Source organism: Guillardia theta (genome assembly GCF_000315625.1).
Source record: "Guillardia theta CCMP2712 unplaced genomic scaffold GUITHscaffold_30, whole genome shotgun sequence".
Lineage (NCBI taxonomy): Eukaryota > Cryptophyceae > Pyrenomonadales > Geminigeraceae > Guillardia > Guillardia theta.
Genome location: NW_005434644.1, coordinates 579,246 through 600,842, shown reverse-complemented (window position 1 = coordinate 600,842; position 21,597 = coordinate 579,246). Strand labels below are relative to the sequence as shown.

General features: G+C 53.4%; 10 protein-coding genes across 10 annotated transcripts; 4 read left to right on the top strand and 6 right to left on the bottom strand.

Moving 5' to 3' along the window:
* Positions 1 to 267: 267 nt before the first annotated feature.
* GUITHDRAFT_107748 (hypothetical protein) lies at positions 268 to 624 on the top strand (the record flags this gene model as incomplete). Its single annotated transcript, XM_005833467.1, has 1 exon — positions 268 to 624. One exon carries the CDS (start codon positions 268 to 270, stop codon positions 622 to 624), a length of 357 nt encoding a protein of 118 aa, XP_005833524.1.
* A 565-nt stretch (positions 625 to 1,189) lies between these two features.
* GUITHDRAFT_107747 (hypothetical protein) lies at positions 1,190 to 1,546 on the bottom strand (the record flags this gene model as incomplete). The annotated part of the gene is made up of 1 exon (XM_005833466.1): positions 1,190 to 1,546. The coding sequence occupies one exon, from the start codon at positions 1,544 to 1,546 to the stop codon at positions 1,190 to 1,192; it is 357 nt and encodes a 118-aa protein (XP_005833523.1).
* A 1,218-nt stretch (positions 1,547 to 2,764) lies between these two features.
* GUITHDRAFT_162981 (hypothetical protein) lies at positions 2,765 to 5,521 on the bottom strand (the record flags this gene model as incomplete). Its single annotated transcript, XM_005833465.1, has 13 exons — positions 2,765 to 2,860; positions 2,923 to 3,007; positions 3,061 to 3,128; positions 3,181 to 3,230; positions 3,285 to 3,312; positions 3,599 to 3,763; positions 3,842 to 3,868; positions 4,017 to 4,244; positions 4,296 to 4,443; positions 4,729 to 4,793; positions 4,875 to 4,955; positions 5,004 to 5,090; positions 5,147 to 5,521. 13 exons carry the CDS (start codon positions 5,519 to 5,521, stop codon positions 2,765 to 2,767), a joined length of 1,503 nt encoding a protein of 500 aa, XP_005833522.1.
* A 745-nt stretch (positions 5,522 to 6,266) lies between these two features.
* Positions 6,267 to 8,246, top strand: GUITHDRAFT_162980 (hypothetical protein). The gene is made up of 14 exons (XM_005833464.1): positions 6,267 to 6,305; positions 6,754 to 6,801; positions 6,857 to 6,901; positions 6,951 to 7,058; positions 7,124 to 7,183; positions 7,238 to 7,294; positions 7,340 to 7,430; positions 7,478 to 7,557; positions 7,606 to 7,670; positions 7,723 to 7,783; positions 7,828 to 7,886; positions 7,936 to 7,972; positions 8,019 to 8,066; positions 8,118 to 8,246. The coding sequence occupies exons 4-14, from the start codon at positions 7,044 to 7,046 to the stop codon at positions 8,184 to 8,186; spliced, it is 642 nt and encodes a 213-aa protein (XP_005833521.1). The 5' UTR covers positions 6,267 to 6,305; positions 6,754 to 6,801; positions 6,857 to 6,901; positions 6,951 to 7,043; the 3' UTR covers positions 8,187 to 8,246.
* Positions 8,247 to 8,441: 195 nt separating this feature from the next.
* GUITHDRAFT_107744 (hypothetical protein) lies at positions 8,442 to 11,412 on the bottom strand (the record flags this gene model as incomplete). The annotated part of the gene is made up of 15 exons (XM_005833463.1): positions 8,442 to 8,556; positions 8,683 to 8,723; positions 8,826 to 8,928; positions 8,979 to 9,082; positions 9,219 to 9,296; positions 9,425 to 9,488; positions 9,533 to 9,606; positions 9,657 to 9,797; positions 9,983 to 10,024; positions 10,069 to 10,135; positions 10,187 to 10,278; positions 10,323 to 10,395; positions 10,446 to 10,507; positions 10,574 to 10,631; positions 10,682 to 11,412. The coding sequence occupies 15 exons, from the start codon at positions 11,410 to 11,412 to the stop codon at positions 8,442 to 8,444; spliced, it is 1,845 nt and encodes a 614-aa protein (XP_005833520.1).
* Positions 11,413 to 12,140: 728 nt separating this feature from the next.
* Positions 12,141 to 13,996, top strand: GUITHDRAFT_152397 (hypothetical protein). The gene is made up of 6 exons (XM_005833462.1): positions 12,141 to 12,179; positions 12,289 to 12,772; positions 12,910 to 13,129; positions 13,173 to 13,440; positions 13,625 to 13,686; positions 13,741 to 13,996. Exons 2-6 carry the CDS (start codon positions 12,534 to 12,536, stop codon positions 13,798 to 13,800), a joined length of 849 nt encoding a protein of 282 aa, XP_005833519.1. The 5' UTR covers positions 12,141 to 12,179; positions 12,289 to 12,533; the 3' UTR covers positions 13,801 to 13,996.
* Positions 13,948 to 16,468, bottom strand: GUITHDRAFT_107742 (hypothetical protein; the record flags this gene model as incomplete). Its single annotated transcript, XM_005833461.1, has 3 exons — positions 13,948 to 15,261; positions 15,313 to 15,627; positions 15,737 to 16,468. 3 exons carry the CDS (start codon positions 16,466 to 16,468, stop codon positions 13,948 to 13,950), a joined length of 2,361 nt encoding a protein of 786 aa, XP_005833518.1.
* Positions 16,469 to 17,947: 1,479 nt separating this feature from the next.
* On the bottom strand, positions 17,948 to 19,055 carry GUITHDRAFT_152396 (hypothetical protein). The gene is made up of 8 exons (XM_005833460.1): positions 19,034 to 19,055; positions 18,794 to 18,839; positions 18,627 to 18,732; positions 18,461 to 18,579; positions 18,344 to 18,411; positions 18,258 to 18,294; positions 18,173 to 18,204; positions 17,948 to 18,124 (listed from the first exon to the last, which is right to left on the bottom strand). Exons 2-8 carry the CDS (start codon positions 18,803 to 18,805, stop codon positions 18,034 to 18,036), a joined length of 465 nt encoding a protein of 154 aa, XP_005833517.1. The 5' UTR covers positions 18,806 to 18,839; positions 19,034 to 19,055; the 3' UTR covers positions 17,948 to 18,033.
* A 609-nt stretch (positions 19,056 to 19,664) lies between these two features.
* GUITHDRAFT_152395 (hypothetical protein) lies at positions 19,665 to 19,883 on the top strand. The gene has a single exon (XM_005833459.1). The coding sequence runs from the start codon at positions 19,670 to 19,672 to the stop codon at positions 19,838 to 19,840; it is 171 nt and encodes a 56-aa protein (XP_005833516.1). The 5' UTR covers positions 19,665 to 19,669; the 3' UTR covers positions 19,841 to 19,883.
* A 71-nt stretch (positions 19,884 to 19,954) lies between these two features.
* Positions 19,955 to 21,335, bottom strand: GUITHDRAFT_107738 (hypothetical protein; the record flags this gene model as incomplete). Its single annotated transcript, XM_005833458.1, has 7 exons — positions 19,955 to 19,993; positions 20,041 to 20,100; positions 20,155 to 20,211; positions 20,262 to 20,292; positions 20,343 to 20,384; positions 20,430 to 20,524; positions 20,577 to 21,335. 7 exons carry the CDS (start codon positions 21,333 to 21,335, stop codon positions 19,955 to 19,957), a joined length of 1,083 nt encoding a protein of 360 aa, XP_005833515.1.
* Positions 21,336 to 21,597: the final 262 nt, after the last annotated feature.

The following is a 21,597-nucleotide window of genomic DNA, read 5'->3' as shown; positions in this document are numbered from 1 at the left end:
AGGCCTCCTCGTGACCGGAGCCAGTGGGGTTTTGACTGGCCACGGGACCATCTGACGGTCATCGGATCAGTCGTGTCGTAAACTGAGTTAGGCCCTGAGGACCATATCAGCTCTAAACGCTAGACCATATCAGCTCTAGACGCTAGGCCGCTTGTACTACCGTACGGTAGGCTAACTTGCGCCCGGCGGCACCGGCGCGGCGCGGACGCACCGGCGCGGCGCGGACAGACCGCCTCACGCCGCTGCGGCTTAACTCAACCGTGAACCATGCCATGCTGTTCGGTGACCTTCGTCGACCTCGGCCTCTCTCGCGCCCTCCCCTCCTCCCGTCCCCGTCCTTCTCTCAAGCTCTCCCCAGCACAGCGGGCATTCGTCGACGCCAACAAGCCCTCCGACGGCAGGAGAGCGACTGAGCTCCCGGCAGGAGCAGTGCGAGTGGAGTCGCGGGGTGAGGAGCTGATTGCGGCAGTGCTGGAGGCGAAGAAGCGGGGAGTGCGACTACAGGAGAGCAGCAGGAAGCAGGGGATGCTCAAGAGAAGGACGTGGTTGCTGGACGGCGGGGATAGCTCACCGGGGGGATCCTTCAAGAACGTTACAGCAGCAGCAGGATCGTGGAGGGATTGAGGAGGGAGAGTATCGAGATGAAAGTCAGGTGTATAATAAGCAGCACTTGTGTAGACATTGAGAGAATGAATGATCTACTTAATCTAATGTGCCTTGTAAATTTTGGCTTGATTACTTTTATTCGAGATTGATTTGCAGTTTCATGCTTATGAAAGTCTCTCAGATTCATAGAGAGGAGGAGGCCGGTGGAGTGCGAGTCTTACATGGCTGAAGGAAGTTTTGAGAAAGTCATGAGAAGGGCAGGTGCATCCGACGCTGCTGCTCCAAGAAAACACCGACACTCTCGAGAACAGGTGCTTGTTGATCGTGTTGATGCAAGAACAGATCATGATTCTAAAGCGATGCATTCATAGAGAGATTTCTCACAACAGGTCGTTTTCCTACCCGATGGCACAGCAACTATTTACAGGTTGTCTACATGACTTGAGTGTTGATGTGTCTGATATCGACTATCTTAAGGCAAATGCAGCGAAAATTTTCACTTAGATTCACCGTATTAATGTCTCAATGTCTACACACGTGCTGCCTATTATACACCTGACTTTCATCTCGATACTCTCCCTCCTCAATCCCTCCACGATCCTGCTGCTGCTGTAACGTCCTTGAAGGATCCCCCCGGTGAGCTATCCCCGCCGTCCAGCAACCACGTCCTTCTCTTGAGCATCCCCTGCTTCCTGCTGCTCTCCTGTAGTCGCACTCCCCGCTTCTTCGCCTCCAGCACTGCCGCAATCAGCTCCTCACCCCGCGACTCCACTCGCACTGCTCCTGCCGGGAGCTCAGTCGCTCTCCTGCCGTCGGAGGGCTTGTTGGCGTCGACGAATGCCCGCTGTGCTGGGGAGAGCTTGAGAGAAGGACGGGGACTGGAGGAGGGGAGGGCGCGAGAGAGGCCGAGGTCGACGAAGGTCACCGAACAGCATGGCATGGTTCAGGAGATGCGGAGGAGAGGAGCGAGACCGTATTATGATATAAGGAGCGCGCGTACAAGATTATAAACGAGGGAGATGCGGAGGTCTAATCTTGCAACGCTTCGACCCAAGAAGTTTCAGGGGATCATGGATTGTAAAGCCTCTCGGGCCTCCGGTACTTGATCATCTTAAAGCGTCTTCGGCTACTAGGCTAGTGGAGTCCGAGGACTGAGTCTAATTGCGACCTCGTGACTCGAGTCTGACTCCGAGTCCGACGACGGTGATGGAGCCCGGCCTCAGTCCGACGGTCACGATGATACCCGGAGTAAAGGGCAACCGGCGCGGGGGCCCTCGTTGAGGCGGCGGACTCCCCGGGGGCCGGAGTTCCGATTGTCGCCCCGGGCCGGCACCCTGAGCGGCCATGATCCGATCGATGATCCGATCGGCGGCCGGGCGGTCGGCCCGGATGGCAGCACCGGGTTGAAAACGCTTTACTCAAAGTTAAGTCAAAACTTTCAGAATCCGACAGAGGACAATCGGTGGCAGAGCAAAACTGACTCAAGACTCTTTCCGATCCGAGGCACTTTCGGTCGCACAGGCCATACAAACAACTGAACTCGGAACCCTCATCCCGCCTACCGTGTTGCCCACTGAACCACTGATACTCGGAACTCAGCGGCCGGCAGCCGGAGGCTCACATGATTGTCGCCGCCGCTGGTTTGAAGTTCGAGGTACTGAGGAATGTCGGATCGTTCCCAATTGTTCCAAACTGGCATTTCGAAACGGTTGATTCAGTGATTTCGGCTTTCAAGGGTCCCGTTCATGGTATCAGGTCCCCCCCTGTCGTGAAAAGTTCGAGTCGACTCGACGGTAGTGACGATTCCTAGCACTATGGAGTAGGATGACTTTGTGGTCATTGATGAGTCGGTGGCGATTTAGTATCCGCTCAGGCGGCTCATGCACGCCGTATCAGCAGTGGCTGCTACCGCGTACGGCACCATCATGATGAGACGGACCGTATTCGGTGACTGGCAGCACGTTTATTCACGCCGGTGTGTCGCTGGCATGATCACGGCACTGGCAAGTTGAAGCGAGGCTAGTATGGTACCGACTCGCCACATAATGAAGTTTACTGGCCGATGCGGCTCGGCACTACCCACGGTCAGCTGGCAGCGGGTAAGTTCACATTTGGCAGGCCCCGCCCGGCGCTCCGTAGGCTGCGCGGCAAAGTGAAGTTACAAGCAAGGTGTCGGCACATTTTTGCCAAGAGCCGATTGAATTTCTCGCATGGCTCGTAGGCAGAGTTCTTCCTTCCATGGCAAGGTGACACACTGCCAGTTCCAGCAGCAAAAATCAGCATGACGGATGAAACCCACACGGGAACGCTCCTGACCTGCACGGCCGTGGGAAGACCAACAATGCCTTGACAGTTAGAACGAACGATTGCCTCCACCGCATCATGCTGTTCACCGTATACCCTGACATACCGAAACACGTCATTCAAATCAGAACATCACATTCGCGATCTCACAAGTTAGAATCAATCATCCTCTGCAAGTCATCGCCGAACTGCTCCTTCAACGTATTGTGTGGCCAGTCCTGTGAACACCCGCATCGATTCACGGTTGACGTACTGATCTCTTGTACTGACCTCCATTGCCAGTTCGTCTTCTGTATTGGCAGTACCAACTGGAACAGTTCCTAGGCAAAGGATGTTCATTGTACATTAGTGGCATGCAAGATGAGCATGCTCACCTGCTGGAAAATCGAGAAAGTTGAAAATCTGCGTATAGCACAAAGTAATCCCTATGTGGAAATTCAATTCACATTTCATCTATTTCCCTGTGTATTCACCAGATGATGCCACCACATTCGGCTTGGGCGCAAGCATCGTATGTGAAGGACATATCAAGACGTCGACTCCTGATGGCAGCATAAGGAGCCTTACGATCTCATATGCAACAACTTGCCGGCCTCTTTGAATGCCTTTTCCCAAATGGCTTGCAACCGAATCCGCTCAGACTGGACGACAAAGAGTGAACGGGAAACTTTCAAGCAAGTACATGTACCTGCGCTTTCCAAAGCTCATCTGTCGAGCATATTCCTTGCGACTCCAGCAGATCCGCAACTCGCTTCTTCCCTTGTCTCCTTAGAGCTTTTGGCAGCAGTTTTCCAGTCCAGAATGATCCAGACACTCTCACCCCTTCTACGAAGGCTCTTAAACTTCCATCTACCTGTATTAATCGAAATGAATCGCAGGGGGAGGGGGGCTGGGAAGGGGGGGGGGGGGGTTGGGAGTCATCGGTTCTTACTGTCTCGTTTTGGAGAAGTTCGAAGACCTAAACAAGACATTCTGTCAATAGAGTAGTGAAATAGATGCCAACTCGTACGGATTTCCCTCCATCAGCAGTCAACAACTTGATAAAAAGTAACAAGCACTGGTATACTTCTCAGCGCTTATCGAACTGAAACATGAAATCACGATACCTTGATAGCATGAGGTGGTTTAAAGGGGATAATCTGATGTCCGCGAGCTCTCATCGCATGACAAGCCTCCCTGACCGCCCGAGCACACGCTGCCTCTCTGTATGACTGGGATGTCGGTGCGGGAGCAAACTCACCAGGAGTTGAGGCTATGAAGCCATCCGCGACATAGTATCCGATTCTGAGCTTTGAGCTAGCATTGTATGTATCCCAGCTCCATGGGATTGGAGCCTTGGCAAAAATCAGGCAACTGAGTCGTATGATTCGAACACGATCTCTTACCACGAATGTATCATACTTGTTCGAATAGGTAACCAACGCTGACATTGCTGCTGCAATTGTATCTACTTCCTTTGCCATAGGCCCAAAGGAAGCTGCTACTCCTGTCTGCCCAGGAAGAACAGAAAAAGATCCTCTCCGAGATATTCTCCTGCGAGGCAATGCAGTATGAGATTCACACTCAAATAACACGATGCGCGACCCAGAAAATGGCTTGAAACCACAAATGCCACAAAATGCTGCAGGAACACGAATGCTCCCCCCTATGTCGGTACCCATGCCCAGGACTGAACCCCCACAACAGATCAAGGCTGCTTCACCCCCTGAAGATCCTCCAGATGTTCTGTCCTTCTTAAAGGGGTTGCATGTAGCTCCGTAGATTGGGTTGCTGCTCAAAATGTGAAACTAGAATAAGGCAGGAAATGCGACAAACGACCTGCATCCGTAGGACAAGTTGGTCTGAGGAATATTAGTCCTACAAAATGGAACGCCTCCGGCTTCCTGAAGACATAACAAAGAACATTGAATAAGTTTCTTCATTGCAAGTTCTATGTAGGATAGACAAAGTTTGTATAAGGATACCTTGATTGCAGCAATGGCGACGCTGTCTTCCTCTGAAAGTATTCCACATCGTTTTGCTATACCTGCTGTACTGTCGTAACCCTGCTCGCCATCTCCATCAACTACCGCCAAGGAAAGCATCCATCTTACCTTGAGAAGGATCGTCTCCTTCACGCTGACAGGAATGCCATGAAGAACGCCTTTCAACTGGCCTGAGGTTCTTAGGGAATCTAAAGTCTGAGAATTTGAAGTTAGGTCGGTGAATGTCAACAGTTTGCAACTGTTGGATTTACCTTTGCTTGTTCAAGCGCACCTTCAATGAATCCGGTGAGGCAATTCAATTCTTTGTGCAATGAAGCGGCCTTTCTTCGATAGGCGTTCACAACATCATAAGCTGCGAGCTGTCCTGTTTCGAGTTTTTCTTTCAAGTCTTTGTACGCTATGTTGGTGACAGCATCGCCCGGCTCATCATTGGATCCTTCTTTGGACAGTGCAACTACTTTTTCAATCTGTTGCATCGATTCGTTCCTCCGCTTGTGCGCTTTCTCCTCAAGGTCCTTTCGTTTTCGAGAGACCTTGATCGCCTGAAGAAGTCGAAAGATGAAGATGATGATTGCGGGAACACCTCCCAGCGCTAGCATGGTCATAGTTTGGCGACTTGGCGCCATTGAGCAAAGGGAGCGAAAGGTCTCCAGGACAGGGGCGCAAGCTACAGTCAGGGTGTGTAAATTCGGGTGGGTACTTATATGACGGGTAGTACTCACAAATCGATGGAAAAGGAGGGGTATAAACAACACAGTGAATTTTGTTTGAGGGTAATAGATGGGGTGAGAGTAGTACAAATGACGGGTGATCAAAATATCGGACACCCACAGAATCTGAGGGTGGGTGTACCACTGTATGAACCCTGTAGACCAGGGGTACCTGTAATTTCAGCCTCCCGGCCCCGGCAGCCCGCCCGCGTGGCCCGACTTGAACTGGTCCCGAGCTCACTGAAAAATAAAAGATTAATAATAATAATAATAATAAATTCCATAAAGCACTGGAATATACTTTTGACAGTACAAAAATGCATAAAATGCGCCTATATAATATTTTATTCCAATATCGTAATGAATTTGTTTTAAAGAGTGTATTTTGTTTTTCCATCAGTACCACGACTTCGACATATAGATCGCCTACCCCCTCCCCAATAACCCTTACCCCCTGTATCAAACTCTCCTACCCCTTCAAGGTTCTTGATACCAAAGGACCCCCGCTATGAACATTATTTTGGTATCTACAGTACCCCTCTTTCTGAACATTGCCCGCACCCACCCTGGGATTTCCATTACTACAACAAGAACCCTACCCACTCTTGATGAACTGGGCCCACCACCGGTGGCTTTCAAACTTAGTAAACCAGCGCCCATGCTGGCGCAGCGGGTGCAGCGGCTGCTTCCTGCGGCTAAGGCAAGACGAATCCCCTCCTCTGTGTATCTTCCATGAATCAGAATCCCACGTCGTTCTCATTCCTCATCCTTGCCTTCCGTGTTCTTGCTCTTACAACTCTTTCACACTTCCATCACCTTGGCTACATCGCCAGCCCACTTCAGCTTCCTGAGAGCTTTTTCTTCATTACTCATCTTTCGCATCGCTCCGTACCTTCCCTTCCCTTGTCACATGATCCTCTAGTTCCTCCTGTTCTGCCCTGTGATTCTGCTTTCCTGTCTCGTGATCAATTCTCTTTCTTTACTCGTCCTGAGCCTTGCCTGCTTGAGATTCTACAAGATTGAGGTTGTGTCATATGGTTGAAATCGTCTCTAAGCTTGCTTGATGGGGTGATGTTGTTTGTATTTATGTAACCATTTCACTGCTGTTCAATTCTGACTCTGTACTAAAAAATTGACTTTAACCGCAGTCAATCCTGTCAACTTCCAGGGCACTCACCTTCTCTGCCCCTGGCGTGGTTAGGCTCTCTATGGTTTGATGTTGTCTCATTGACATGGACATCTTTGCTGCAGCTGCAGCGATCATTGCACTTCCATGCTGTTTCCCAACAATACAAAGTTGTTTGCAGTCTTGCATTGTTAGATTTAGCTGAAGTGCACCCGATAGGTTCAGCCGAGGGCTTTGATTCTCCAGTTTACGTGCATCCAAAGACGGCCATTCAGCTCCTCTCAGAGCAATTCAGAAGACATTGGATGTCCTATGGAGGTGGCAAAGGTGAGCTGCCCTATTTTGGACGACAAGGCGTCTTGTCTGGGTTGTGGTTGAACCAATTTCATCAGGCGCAGCCACGAGCATATTATGAGATGACCAATGAGCAGCTCTTGATTTTCACGTCCAAGGTAGATGCGAACTGCTGTTATACATGCTCAATGCGATCATGACCATGAGCGAAGGGAGATTCTGCAGCATGCAAGGAGAGGTTGCTCAGAGAGATCATGGCTGTGGACAAGGTCACTCCCCGAACCAACACTGGCTTCAAGGTGAACATACTGCAGGTCACTTGGGATGATGCACATCAGCGCCTGTTCGAGATTGAGGAGTCGAACTCACGTGGTCTCGGCTTGTTCACCATGCCTTACAAGACGGGTTGACAGAACTGTTAACGGCTCGACGCTGACATGTTTGGAACGAAGGAATCGTGGTCAGTGTAGCAGCTGGTTTGATCTCCGTTCCGATGGTTTTCGACCTCAACACTGCGTTGTGGTTCAATGAGGTGATGTCACGCGCTCGCGAGTCCTTTGCTACTGACTTGTGATTGCAGCAATTCGTCACTACGGAGGTGGCGGATGCCAAGGACTTAGAGACATGGTTAGAAGTGGGATCTTGGTATGACTCGTGGGCATCTGGAAAACAGATCTTTCACTTTGTTTGTGTGAAGGACTTGGGGTTGGAACGAGCCCGTGCTGGGGACAGTCTCTTTCGTCCTGCTCTGTCTTCAGGTCTCGACCCTCCTGAGGCGTCCTTGTGGCTGACGCCCGGATAGTTTGCCAGAAACCAGATGATCAACCTCGGAGCCAAGCCCTACACAGGAGCCCTGCAACAGTAAGTCTCGTCCCTCGTCGCCATCCCTGAGACTGAATGCCCTGCGCAGGTGGAGGGCACGAAGACTCTGCAGGGCGTATCCTCAGGTAATCGAATTTGATACGCAGCAGGCGGTTCTCAGAGGTGCCGCAGTACAACGCAAGCATCATCTCCGAGTTCTCCATGGCAGACGACTTCAAGGTTGACGACCTCTGCATTGTTGACGTGAGCTGAAGCCGGCATGTTGTGCAGCCGGAGAAGCTGAAGGAGAACGATCCTCGCATGCCTCCGCACATCCCCCCTTGGAGTTCGGGCAACTGAGAGGCGAGGAGCTAGATGAGGTTTGCGACTTTACACGTTTGAATACAAGAAGGACAGTCGAACGACATCAGCTGCTGGTCCCTGAGAGGACTTGGGTCAACTCACGGACAGTCATTCTCTCCTTCCCATCTGCGGCAACAGAATCATCCCTGGCATCGCATCCACCAGCACCGCTCCCAGCACCGAGGACGACGAGGCGAGACAGGATTTCCTCCCCTGATGGAATCGTCCGAAGAACCTGCAGTGGGTGCGGCATCAGTAGGCTGCACGCTCCTCTCCCAACAAGGGAACCTGCTGGGCTCGTTGGATCGCTGTACTCTTCTTCTTGCTCTCTGACAAGATCGAGAATTGCTCTACGTCGCTCGCCCACCTGAGAGGGCAGTTGCACGTCAGCAGAGGAGGAGGTGACAGGATCTTTCCTCTTCTTCCCCGGCCCGTTCAAGAAGGTCCTGCTAGCAGTCAACGAGCGGAAGGGCAGGTAGAGCCATTCTCAGACCTCAGAGTCTTGAGCACAGGGCCATCTTTCTCCGTGTGCTTCTGCAGGAGGAGGATCAGGAGAACCAGGAGGAGGAGGAGGAGGAGGAGGAGGAGGAGGAGGAAGAGGTTAGCCCGTGCGGCGCCTTGAACACGGCAGGTCACCTTGGCGACCAACTGCTCCCCAAAGAGCACGAGGTTTCTGTACAGAGTGTCGACCAGCAAGTTGTCGTCTTCGTCGCTCTGGTCCAAGAGTTTCTTCACCTCGCTGCCAAGTGCATGTCACCCTGCCTGCCCGTCCATGTCCGCGTCCTCCACCTGTAGTCAATCGTCTCCCCTGCGCTCTTCCCTCCCCTCCTGCTTGCTCCCCACGCGCTGCGGAGCTTGCCGGCAAGCTCGGGCGGGCAGCACAGCTCCTCCAGCTAGAAACGTTTCCTATCACAAGCAGGAAGGGTTTGGGAGGAAGGGGGAAGGGACCAAACTATGAGAGGGAGAGAGGAAGGTGGAAGGAAGGAGGGAGAGAAGAAGATGGGAGGAAGGATGGGGGGAAAGGATCACCATCTCCTCGTACGGAACTTCTCCTGTGACAAGATGGAGCAGACAAAGTCCGAGCCCATGGACATCAGAGGAAAAGTCCTGGAACTCCAATCAACCTTGTGACCACCCCCTTCCGTCCCTCCCTCCACACCCCTCTTCCATCTCTTTCACATACTCTTCCTGTGCTCCCGGTTCCCATGACCTCTTCACTTTCACCATTCCTTTACCTGGCGCGCTCTGCTGCCAAAGATCAAGAACTCCGGGAGGACATTCTCCCAGGTAGTGACTTGTCTGCTGCATCGTCATGGCCCCTCCCTCCCTCCTCCCTCCTCCACCTCTCTGTCATGCTCTCCCCCATCCTCTCCTCGTCGATGTCTGCTGTCCCGTAGTCCGCCAGCTTCACGATCAGCTGAGGGTGTGCCAAGGTGAGACCTGCGCTCACATGACAGTGAGACTTACCCGGTTCCGGTTGACAGCCCAGTAGTCGCTTCCCTTGCCCCTCCTTCCTGGCTCCTCCCTGTCCGAGTCTTGGGGTGTCGTGACAAAGAAATTGAGCAGCTTCACGTCGTAGTGCCGCATGTGGAGCTTCTCCTGCACAACCTGCACAACAAGTCATGTGGACAGAGAACGGCAGAGGAAGAGCGGAAAAGGAAAGGAGAAGGAGGAAAAGTGAGAAGTCTAATGTGGAGACAGGGGGAGAGCGAGAGTGACGGGGAGAGAGGAGGGAGTGGAAAAGAGTGAAGGGGGGGAATCGGGGGCCGAAAACAGGCGGGAGGTAGGAGCACCTGCAGGGCCTTGGCCATCTGTAGCAAGAGATCTCTGACGACCTGCAGCAGCCAGGTGAGCAGGAGCACGAGACGGCTGACGTCACATCGGCGGGAGGGTGCGGGTGCTGCCGGACCACCAGCTCGAGATCTCCTTCCGTGCAGAACTCCATCCTTGCATCCCAGCACCTTAGCGAACCTCCTTGCCGTCCACCTCCTCCCCACCTGATGTACTGGAAGTCGCCGTGAGCCACCTTCTTCCTGCTCCGTCGCGGCTGGGCCCTCCTACCCCCCTCCAGGTACTTCGACAGACTTCCCTGCGGCCTCCCTGAGCGGCACCAGCGACTGCTCGAGTCCTCACCTGCGGCTGTTGGTTCTCCTCGCATCCCCAGTCAGCGGGAGGAGGACAACTCGTCCTGAGAAACTGGAACGTGCTGAAATATCATAAGGTTACACCCCCCCTCCACCTCCCATACTATCTCACCGGACAAAGTGTGGGGAGACGCCCGAGCTGACGAAGTTGGAGAGGAGGAAGGCGAGTCGGACCTGATGGTGCAGGAAGCAAGAAATTTCACGTCATCACCTCCTCCCTGCACGAGCATGCTCGGACACCTCAGCCTCGGCTGTCCGCATGTTCCCCATCTCTCTCATCCCGCTAAGGTCCATGACGCTGCCAACATTCATCACTTGCGGGTTCAGCAGCAGAGCTCGCTAATGCACCTGACAGCTTCCTTCCTTGCTTCCTCCTCATTGTATACAAGAAACACTTGCTTGAAGCCTCCTTGGGCGAGGAAACGAGCCCAAGGGAACTTTGCGGCGAAGCACGGTGGATCAATCCTCTTCAGCTGTGAAGGAGCAGCATCCTCGTCCTCCTCGTCCTTGCTACTTTGAAACACTCTCAAGCATTCATCGGAAACTTTCCTCCACCTCGTGCTGACGTTGAAGGTGAGGAAGGCAATGTCCCAAGTGTTCAACCCGGGCAACACAAGGGGCAACACGCGATCGATCTGTGGCTCCGACGTGTCCCTCGCTGCCCTCAACGTCGAACGCGATGGGGTTGCCTGCTCGGCATGGCTGGACAGTGACAGCCTGCTGATAGCTTCCTCGATCCCCGGCAATTCATCCACCCTTGAGGTCCCGTCACAAGTTACGTCCGAGCGTTTCGCCTCCAGCTTCGACTTCGCTTCTTCCACTGCCCATCTCACATCCTCATCGGAGAAGCCAAGCGCCCTGAGACTCTCAATCGTCTCCATGATCGTTTCGTCTTCCTCGATTGATATGTTTCCACATGTCTCGTCGCTGTCAGGCCGCCCACGGCCTTGTGCTGAAGGTTTCCCCACCTTCGGGCTCCTCGTGTTGGAGATATCCGCCAGTGCCTGCAAGAGAGTCAGAGAGTCATTGACAGCTTGTACAACAAGGCAGACGAGAGATAAATCACAGGCTGTTAGCATGGCAAAACAGAACGAGCTTCATTGAAGCACTGAAATTCAATTGCGGCAACATAAATGAGAGAACTCTCGATTTCAAAACCTTGCAATGTACAGAGCGAATACTTTGTTGGCGTGTTCAACACACTACTCATCCTGAAGATCATCCACAACGATTCTTCTCCAAACCATCAAACACGCAACGGGGACAAGGCATACTTAGGATAGCCGCCCTCCCCCTCCTCACCTGCTGCTTACACGCCATGTTGAACATGCTGGCGTGCAACGTTCACCACTCTTGAAGAATTACAGCCCGCCTCAGAACCAACTACGGTCTGCCATGTCTCTGGTTTACATCACTGATGACCCCGACCCCCTCCATTGATGTATTACACCCCTACCTTTTCCAGTGGCCTCCGACTTATCACCCCTACCCCGTGATCCATGTTGGATCTGAAGGGGTGATATGGTAGGGGTACTTGCACCCCAGAGAGTTGCAATTCACCGGGGGTGGGGAATATTGAGTAAACATTAGTACCAGACCTTACTTGCCAAAATCGCCCGAAAGTTTGTGCAAACGGGTGCCTCTATGGAGGGTGATCACAATTTGAGGGGGTGGGTGGTCAATTCAATTCAAGAACCCGTTCATATTCATTTAAACAATGGGGTAGTATAGAGAACTCTGATGAGTGGACGGGTAGTCAGTTATGACCATGGTAGTGGTGGTGGGGTAGAGCCAAGTTGCGGGAGTTGCGGCAATGAGGATCGGCTTCGTAGGCATCGGCAAAATGGTGAGAGAGAGAGAGCGCGCGTAAGGAGGAGGAGGAGGAGGAGGAGGAGGATCATGAAGATACGAGGATACATCGAGATAAAGATGTGCCTGAAGTTATCATGCGGCAGACATGCGGGGAGATCTTGTGGATGAAGCCAGTCTTTATAGCAAAATTGTGGGGGTTGTCGGGGATACTCGGGCATCATGGGCGAGGTCAACTAGGGCGTCGTGGAGGTTCAGAAGTAGTCGAGCTGACTATTTATCGAAGGAAGTAGCCAGAGAACATAATGCTCGGGATGGTTAGAGGGGGCAGAGAAGGCTGCAGTGTTCGGATGCTCCTCTGCAGTTGCTGACCTCGTTCTAGGGCGCAAGGATGGCGTCTAACTTATTGAAATCGAAGTATCAAGTGAACGTCTTCGACTTGAACGTCGATGCTGTACATGAGCTCTGCAAGCAAGGAGCAACGTCTGTCAGCTGCCCCGCCGAACTCGCAGGGAGTGCGGACACCGTGATCACCATGCTCCCATCGAGCCGCCATGTCAAGGAGGTGTATTGTGGCAACGAGGGTCTGCTCGCAAGCAGAAGAAGGGGTGTTCTTTACATCGACTGCAGGTTCAGATGTTGGTTTCCTCCGTGTTCTTTTACTGATTTGGTATCTTCTTTCTCTTATCCTCCTTTCCCATTACGCTCTGCACCACTTCCTGATTTCTGATCGCTTCTCCTGCCCCCCACCCCGCTCCTCCTTGCAGCACGATCGAGTCAAACTACGCAAGCGAGCTTTCAGCCGTCTGCTACAGCTCTGGGCATGAGTTCATTGATGCTCCTGTCTCTGGTGGCACGGGAGGAGCGCAGAATGCGACCCTGACGTTCATGGTGGGAGGAGAGGAGCGAGCGCTAGAGCGAGCCCGTCCACTCCTCTCTGCCATGGGCAAGAACATCATCCACTGCGGCAAGAGCGGCAACGGTCAGGTGAGGCCAGCAAGGGGAGCGGACGAGGCTGAGGAAGACGCAGGCGGCTAAGATCTGCAACAACCTGATCCTCGGCATCTCTATGAGCGCTGTCAGCGAGGCCTTCAACCTCGGCAGGCAGATGGGCATTGACCCTCACGTCCTGGCCTCCGTGGTGAACAGCAGCTCGGGGCGCTGCTGGTCCTCGGAGACGTACAACCCCTGCCCCGGAGTGATGGAAGGCGTCCCGTCCAGCCGGGGGTACACGGGAGGGTTTGCTAGTGATCTGATGTTGAAGGACCTTCTCCTGGCTCTGCAGGCTGCTGCGGACAGTAAGGACTTGTCCCTTGCATCCTGTGCTGCTGCTGCTCTCTGAAGATTTACCCGCTCCTCTCTCCTACTCCGCCTTGCCTTCCCCCTTCCCCCGCCCCTTCTCCTTTCCTTTCTTTCCTTGTTCCTTTACCAAATCGCTTTGATTCTTCGAGCCATCTGTTAACACTCACTTCGTGAATTCAGCAAAGATGCCACTACCGATCGGGTCAGCAGTCGCTCAAGTGTACACGGTGATGCACAACAAGGTCAGTCTGCCCTGTCACTGTTTGCAAGCTCCATGTGAGACTCCGAGCCTCCAGGGCTACGGCGAGAAAGACTTCTCCTCTATCTTCGAGTTCTTGTCGAAGAACAAGTCGTGAAGTTGTGGTGGGAAGAGTTTGACGGGGGTAGAAGGAAGGGGGCAGAGAGGGGAGAGGAAGGGGAGAGAAACAAGATCTATTCAGAATTCGGATATTCCAACGGAGTAGGGAGGAGGAGGGGGAGAAACAATAAAGTCGGCAGGCTGGCTAGATCTGATGCCCAGGTATCAGGTTTCCTCGCCTCTTGAGAACTTCGAACATGTCTTCTAGAGCTTTCTTCCCCGGAAACTCAGTCGGATGACTGGGATCGTACTCCACGAGAGAAGGTGACAGTGATGGAGCAGGGGAGGGAGAGGAGGAGGGGGAGGGGGACGGGGAGGAGGGAGAGGAAGGGACTCCAAGGAGAAATCTGAGCTCTCTCGAGCAGAAGTGCAGGAGCAAGTTGTAGGAGGACTCCCTGAAGTGAATCATCTGCTCCATGGCGAGAACCTTGCGACGGAGAGTCTCGATTTGATCCTCCCCACCCGTGTCGTTGCCCCCCCTCCCCTCTCCAGCGCTCGTCTGAGAGGATGAGAACATCGAGGCCTGGGAGGTCTCCGGGGGAGGCAGACCGTTCTCGCTCTGCGCATCGTTGTCGCTGCTGATGCTTGTCAAGAGTTTCTCAAGGACTTCGACGAGGCTGTCCTCCCCCTCCTGCGAGAACTCGGTGGAAGACCTTCGCTCATCGCTCGGAATCTCCTCCAGCAGGCACGCGGGCGACCGATCGATCTCGCTGATGGAGCGGCTGTGCAGGATGCCGGGGGCGGGCGTCTGTTGCATCCGATGGAGAGACGCGCTCCTCCTCCTCCTGTAGAACTTCAACTTGGAGAGGATGAAGTCTGACCTCGACATGAAGTTCAACGACTTGGTGTGCGCAGTCATCAACGCCTCCAAAGTCTCGCCCAGGAAAAGCCGGAGGTCCTCCGCTGCCCACGCGCTGCCCTGCAGCTCCTCCAAGGTGAACTGAAGCTCCTGGAGGAGGAAGCCTATCTCCAGCAGCACGTCTCCCTCCTCTCCCTCCTCCCTCCTCCCCCTCATGGACTCGCACATCTCCGCCAAGCTCCGTCTGCAGAGGTCGAGGAGCTCTGCCTCATGGCTACGGGTGGCAAGCGAAGGGACTCCATCTCGCTCGTCCTGTGGGTTCGATGGCTCCTCTGCGTTACGATCTTGACCCCGAGTGACCAGCAGGTCTTGTATCATCGCAAACTGACGGCAGCGGAAATCTTCCGACCAGGTAGCGAACTCGTTGATCGCGCTCTCAAGATCATCTAGCCTCAACCTAGTCCTCTCCTCTTCCTGTTGTCTTGCCTGTCTGTGTGCCCCATCCTGATCCTCTGCTTGCAAGGCCGCAACGAGGCCTTTTGCCTTGTTCAACTCCTCGGCCAGCCGCTGTACTTCCTTGCGCGTGGCCTCTAGCTGAGCCTCCCTCGCGCCAGCTTCCTCCTGCAGCCTCTCCATCTCCTTACGCAGGTTGTCCGTCACCTGGAGGGAAGTCAGGAACGCAGCATGGTCCAACCTGGCAGATGCTCCCACCTGGGACCTCTGGAGCTCCAACATCGACATGCGAAGAGGAGAGGCGTCGGTCGCGTCCCCGTTGCTGGTGGAAAAGTTGGAGGAAAAGATTCGGTCACTCTCCTTCATCGGGCTCACGTCCACGCTGGAGGCATGCAGGCACTCGGTCGCCTGATAGACGACGAGGACCTTGAAGAGAGACAGGATGGACTTCTGGATCGATCCCTTGGGGCGGGCCGAGATGCTGTGCTGGAGGAGGGAGACAAGCTCGTCCGCGGATGCTACTTGATCTGATAGAGTCATGAAGAGACGGAAGACCTGAGCGATCTCCTGTCCCTGCCGGTCGCATGCAGTTAGAGAAGCGCAAACAGTAAGAAGAGTGACTGGGAGGGAGGGAGGGAGGGAGGGAGGGAGGGAGGTTTGAGGCAGAGAGAGCAAGACATACCATGGGTGTAGATTGGAACCTGCTCGTGTGTTTCAGCATGTAGTTGGTGAAGAAAGCTCTGAGCACTCCGACCCTCCCTCGGTAGAGAACCACCTGCCTCTCGACTTGTCCTCTTCCTCCCTCGTTCCCCTTGACCAACAGGCTGATCCTGAAGTCCGACTGGTTGATGAGGCTCTTCACCTCCTTGGCGCGCATGCCGGCGACGTTGCGCGAGTCCACCATCAAGATCCGATCGCCGTTGGCGAGGGAGGAGGAGGCGATCAGGTCGGATCGGATCTTTTCTACCAGAGGAAAATCCGCAGGAAGGGGACGAGATTTGGAGCTGACGGAGAAGCCGAAGCCATGGTCGCCGGCGTCTTCGAACCCCAGGCATTTGAGCATCTCCTCGAAGAAGCTCGCCGCTCCCACGTCCTCCTCCTCCTGAGCGAGTCCCGACCGCCAGCTTGAGCGCATGCTCCTCGACGAGCTTAACGCTGGCATGCTGGCAGAGGGTCGCGGCATGAGGCTCCTCCCATGCTCGCGAACCAGCGGCACGTCAGCTTTCTTGGCTCCACCTTGACTTCGCTCGATCCTTCCCTCGTCCTTCCTCCCGTCCTTGTCGCCATCTCGCCATGTGCGAGCTGAGGGAGGAGGCTGACGAGACCCCAAGAGGAGCACAAGAGCCGCGAGGATCATGCAGACGGCTGCGGCAGCATACTCCCCCAGCGCCACCTCAGCCACTGCCTCGGCCATTGCAGTGGTGGGGATGAGGCCGGTGCGGACAGCAAAAATGGGCTGAGGGGAGTGTAGGGGATGGTGGGGAGGAGCGTATGCTGGCTGCTCTTGTGCTGCTGGACGATCATGCATGCATGTCAGATGGAGTGTGTTCTCCTCTTGAGGCACGTGCCGACGCCATGGCGGGAGGGACAGCCGGGTTTGCGGCTTCGAGGAGGATATCGTGAGAGCGAGGTGGTGAAGGAATACATCCTGATCATGTCGAAGCCGAAGCACAACGTGGATGGGGAGAGGAGGGAGCAGATCATCCTCGCTGACTACATTACCAACACGAGCAACGAGAGAATCACCTCAGACGCTGTCGGCGACGATTCAGGTTATGCTCTGGCAAGCACCACCCCTCGCTAAAGCGGTGCTTTCAGACAGACAGAGCGGGAACCCTCCAGACCAATCTTCACACCAGGAGCTGGACGAGTCTGCCAGGTACCGGCTTGCTACAGAGATCCATGAAGTCGCGATGCAGCTGTACCAAGAGGTGAGGAGACTTCGAGCGCGGGCTCCCATCCTGAAATCGTTTCAAGATGAACAGGACCGGAGCTGAGAAATTGCTGAAAGCAGCGATCGAGTTCTGTCCGCAGCACATCGCAGCCAATGCAGACTATGCTTGCCTGATCCATCGGCTCTACCGAGAGTACGAAAAGGCAGAGTCGATCTACGAGAGAATCTTGGACTGGGTCCCTCGTTCCGCCCCCTCGCTCTCCGCGCTCTGACTCAGGTCGCTGCAGGAGCCGGGGAACGTCCAGTGCCTCTGCAACTGTGCCTGGTTGCATTATGCTGTGTACAGGCGAGAGCAGCCGCTTAGGAGGCGAGTCAACTGACTCGCTGCCCTCTCAGAGACGCAGACAAGGCTGAGTCCTACCTCAAGCTCGCGCATGCCTCGGAACCCAACCACCCGGATGTCCTTCACATGGTGACGGCCAACCTTGACGTCTGCCCCTGACTCTTGCGGAGCTCGCGCGCGTCCTCTCGGAGGGGAAGGAGCAGCACGATGAGGCCGAGAAACTGTACAAGAAAGGTCTCGAGATAGCCCCGGACTACTTCGAGCTGTGAGCCTGCACTCTATATGTGAAGGCGACGCTGACGGCTAACATCAAACTTCACGCAGACTTTACAGCTACGGGTCCTTCTGCATGGACTTCCGTGGTTCGACCTTCCCCTCCTAACTGCATGTTGACTGCCGATGATCGAGTGCCCCAGACGACGAGACCACCGCTGCGGAGTGTTACAGGAAAGCGATGTGGTTGGATCCTGTCATGCGACCTTGCATCGAGGCAGCTGAGCGAGTGCGTCACTTCAAGTTCGCAGACCATGACTGATGAGGGACTGCAGGAGGAGTTGGAAGGAACTAACAACGATGACCCCACACCAGATCAGAACAGCATTCAACTTTGATGTTTCCTCCCAAGGAGCTTCAGGACCCTAGAGCAGCAATACCTTGCGAAAGATAATGATTTATCAATTCAGCTTCCTCTCTGCTTATAGCCAAATCATCCTGTAACTATGAATGCTTAAGTGAAAGAACTTCACTTGCTCATGACTTCGTTGTCCTGAGGGATAGTATTCGCGTTCTGTTGCGAGCTCTCAGACACGACGTCTTGATACATAACGTCATCCCTACATTGTCAAGGTCAGCTGCAGGTTCTGTACCGATATGCCGCTCACCAGTCCCAAGGAACCAAGCGTCCCTCGACAGGCTGCTCGTACTTTCAAAGTCAAGGACAAGAACATGAAGATAGTATAAACTCACGGGAGCGTCACCGGTCTGCTGGTAAATCACATCATTCCTGCGACAACACTGTCAAGGAACAAGCAGGATCGACAACAGCAAAGGACCAGTCCCATGGGACCAGACGCCCCTCCTCCTGATTTTGATTGGTGATCCCCTGATAGATGACAGCATCCTGATTGGCAAGATGAATCAAAATGTCCATGCATGTGTGCTAGTGCAACCTGATCGCGTGACATTCCGTTCGGATGGAAGTACCAGGTTTGTGCGTCGTAGTTACCGTAAGGGCCCACTGTTACCGTGTCGAAGTCCAAAGCTTGCAAGCGCGATTGACGACGAAAGCCTCCAGGGAAGGGTCAGAGGCACGTTGCATGTGTACCTTTGACCTACCTCTCTGGAGCTCAACGATGCTGTTACTCTGCCTTATGGCTCCTCTGGAGATCCCAACTGTCAACAGACAGACTCCCACCACGGCAAGTGCTGCTGCCATGAACCCCTGCAACGACACACGGAGGCGGAGTTTAAGATGCACGTCAATGATTTTCAACTTAGGTCACCAGGTTCTGCATCTTGAAACACTTGAAGCCTCTTGCTACAGGTGTCCTGCGTGAGGCTTTTCATCAAGGAGTAGAGAGGGCGAACAAGAGTTTGTAGCTATGTGGAATGGATGAAGGAGTCTTTCAATGAAACAAATGGGATCGCTCTCTCTCCCATGCAAGTCACAACACACTTAATCACCGAATTCCTCTCCATCATCTGCTATCATCGGCCTCCCGCTCCCTCGCCATCACGCCTACCTCAAATATGCATCGGCGGAGCCGCCTCTTCACCTCTCCTGTTTCCTTGACTTCTTGTATCTGTAAAATAAAAAAATAATTTAAAAAGAAAATAAAAAAGAATTCTTTTTTATGTTTTCTCACTTTTTTGAGTAAATTTGTTGACATGCCCCGAATATAGAACTTTCTTGTGGGGTGGGTGATTAAACTGTTTGGTTCTCTACCACACGATATTGAATTGTATCACTATTTGACATTATGCTGTCGAAATATTTCAATAATTAGATATAAAATTGAAGATAAGAAATAGTTTTAGGGAAAATTTCCATTTAGTGGAGAAACCAATCACGCCGAAAGAACGAAAGCCGGGTCAGGAGAGGAGTGGTAGGGTAGTGCCACCGGAAATAGAACGAGCGGTAATAAAAGCGGCAGAGGGAACCCACACTCCACACCAGCAGGTTCGAAACCCATAGACATGCTCTGCGGCATTGCGATGAACCCTTTGAACTGCGTCTGTTGCTTGAGATGCTGATGGAATGATGCTGTCAACCCTTAGTTGATTGCCCATACTCTTCAGATGTTTGACTCTGTTCCACCAATTGTGTTCTTTGTAATCACTCAATGAAAGTGTAAAGTTGTTGATCCTTGTTAACAGGAATGTTCGCTCTTCTCTTCGACCTTGAGGACTACGCCACCACCTACCGCGCCACCCGCGATGCCTACTTGAAGGCTGCCAACGAGCTCAAGCTCGCCACCGGCCCCTACAAGGCTGCCCGTGATGCCTACGTTGCGGCCACCGCCACCTACACCAAGTCCCTCTACGAGTAAACATTTCGTGTACTGGAACAGTAAAACCCCAAAATATTTTGAATCTCGTGTGTGCTATCGTCTCATACACACTATCAGAACAGATTCGCATGAGGTGAGGCAGGCTTTCATCAATCAACGATACGCGATGACATACAAAAAGATAGCCTTTTCCTAGTGATTCTGTTACAGAATGCGATCACAGATGGGTGAGTGTATACTTTAGGTCTTCTGGAGCTGCTTTCAATCTCCTTGTGCACTGCTATTTTGCAGAAACCAACCTGTGGGATCTGAGAATGATGAAATTGTAGCGTGCATCACACACAAGGAATTACCTCTTTGCAAAGAGATACAATCTCCTCCTCTGTGAAATGGTGTGTTATGTATAACACCTGTGTCGTGTATCAATGTTCATGCAACCCCAATGACTTTGTATGCTAACCTGCCCTTCCGATCCCCTGCTCAAGTATGATCTGCAGGAGCGCATTCAGTACAAGAGCGTGGGTAACGAGAGCACTGAGACCTGTATTCTCCTGTCAAGCCCTCATCCTCCTCGTAGATCTTCCTGGTGGCGGGTCAATCAACCAGCTCATGCTGCCCTCCCACGAACCTGTACGATTCGTTGACATGCTCCGAGGCCCCCGAGACAGACAACAGCATGGCATGCCCCTCCTTGAGGTGCGAGAAGATGCATTGTAGAAGCGCCTTGACACATGCTCAGTATGAAGAGCATGTAGCAGCTATACAGATTACACACCTTCCTCTCCTTCTTTCCTCCAACAACAGAAATCACCAACTGGCACAAAACGACATCAAACAAGCCGTGTGTGGAGGAAACATCCAGCTTGGTCACGTCCTGCGCAATGAAGGAGATAGTGGAATGATCCAACGAGCTCCGGAACTCCGGGATCTTCTTGTCCCCCGCCATCTCACGTGCGCTCTTTACCGCACTTTCGCAGACGTCCACACCCATCACATCAAGCACTGCCTCTTGCTCACCCGCGCTCTCCAGCAGCTGCAACGCAACGTGCCCGTCCCCGCAACCAAGATCCAGCATGCTGAACCTCAGTCGCTGCTGCCAGAATCCCTGGAGCACGCCAATAAAACTGGGGTGAAGATGCTTCTTGGAGGGGATCTTTTCCGCGTTCATCTTGCTCCAGAACTCCGAGGACTCGAAGGAAGTTGCTGAGACGAGCCTGTTGAAGGATACCTGAGCAACCATCATTGCCTCACTGTCCTCAAGTCTCATGGCACGGCTTTCATCCAGGAGGTGCTGCAGCTCGATCGCGTCCTTGCATCCACACGCGTCGATCACCCTCTGGCTTGCTCCACTGGAATTCGCGAGCCAACAAGCGACCACCGTCAGCTCCGCATACTCGACTCCATCTTCTGTGCATGCTTGCAGCGTAATGCCAGATTCCACTTCCTCCTCCATGTCTCCTTTGTAAAGGATCACATGTTTCTGGGTTCCGTTCACAATGCGGAAAGCTTCATCGCGGGTTGTAACGACCTTCATTTTCGCGGGGAGCGAGGCTTCGAATGCTGCAGGCAGGGATGTGCAATGGCGTGATGTCTCCGAACCTGTAGTTGGAGGAGGAGGACAGTGAACGCTCTCGGCGTTTGCTAGACGTGCATTGCAACGCGTGAGATGTGTCGCTACTGTCGGGCCATCTGCATGTGCAGGACTTGCGGGAAATTTGTTGAGTAAAACCAGGATCTGGTTACGGCGCCGGCGGAATGGCAGGACCAGTGCTTGAGTTGTAAGGGGAAAAGAAGGA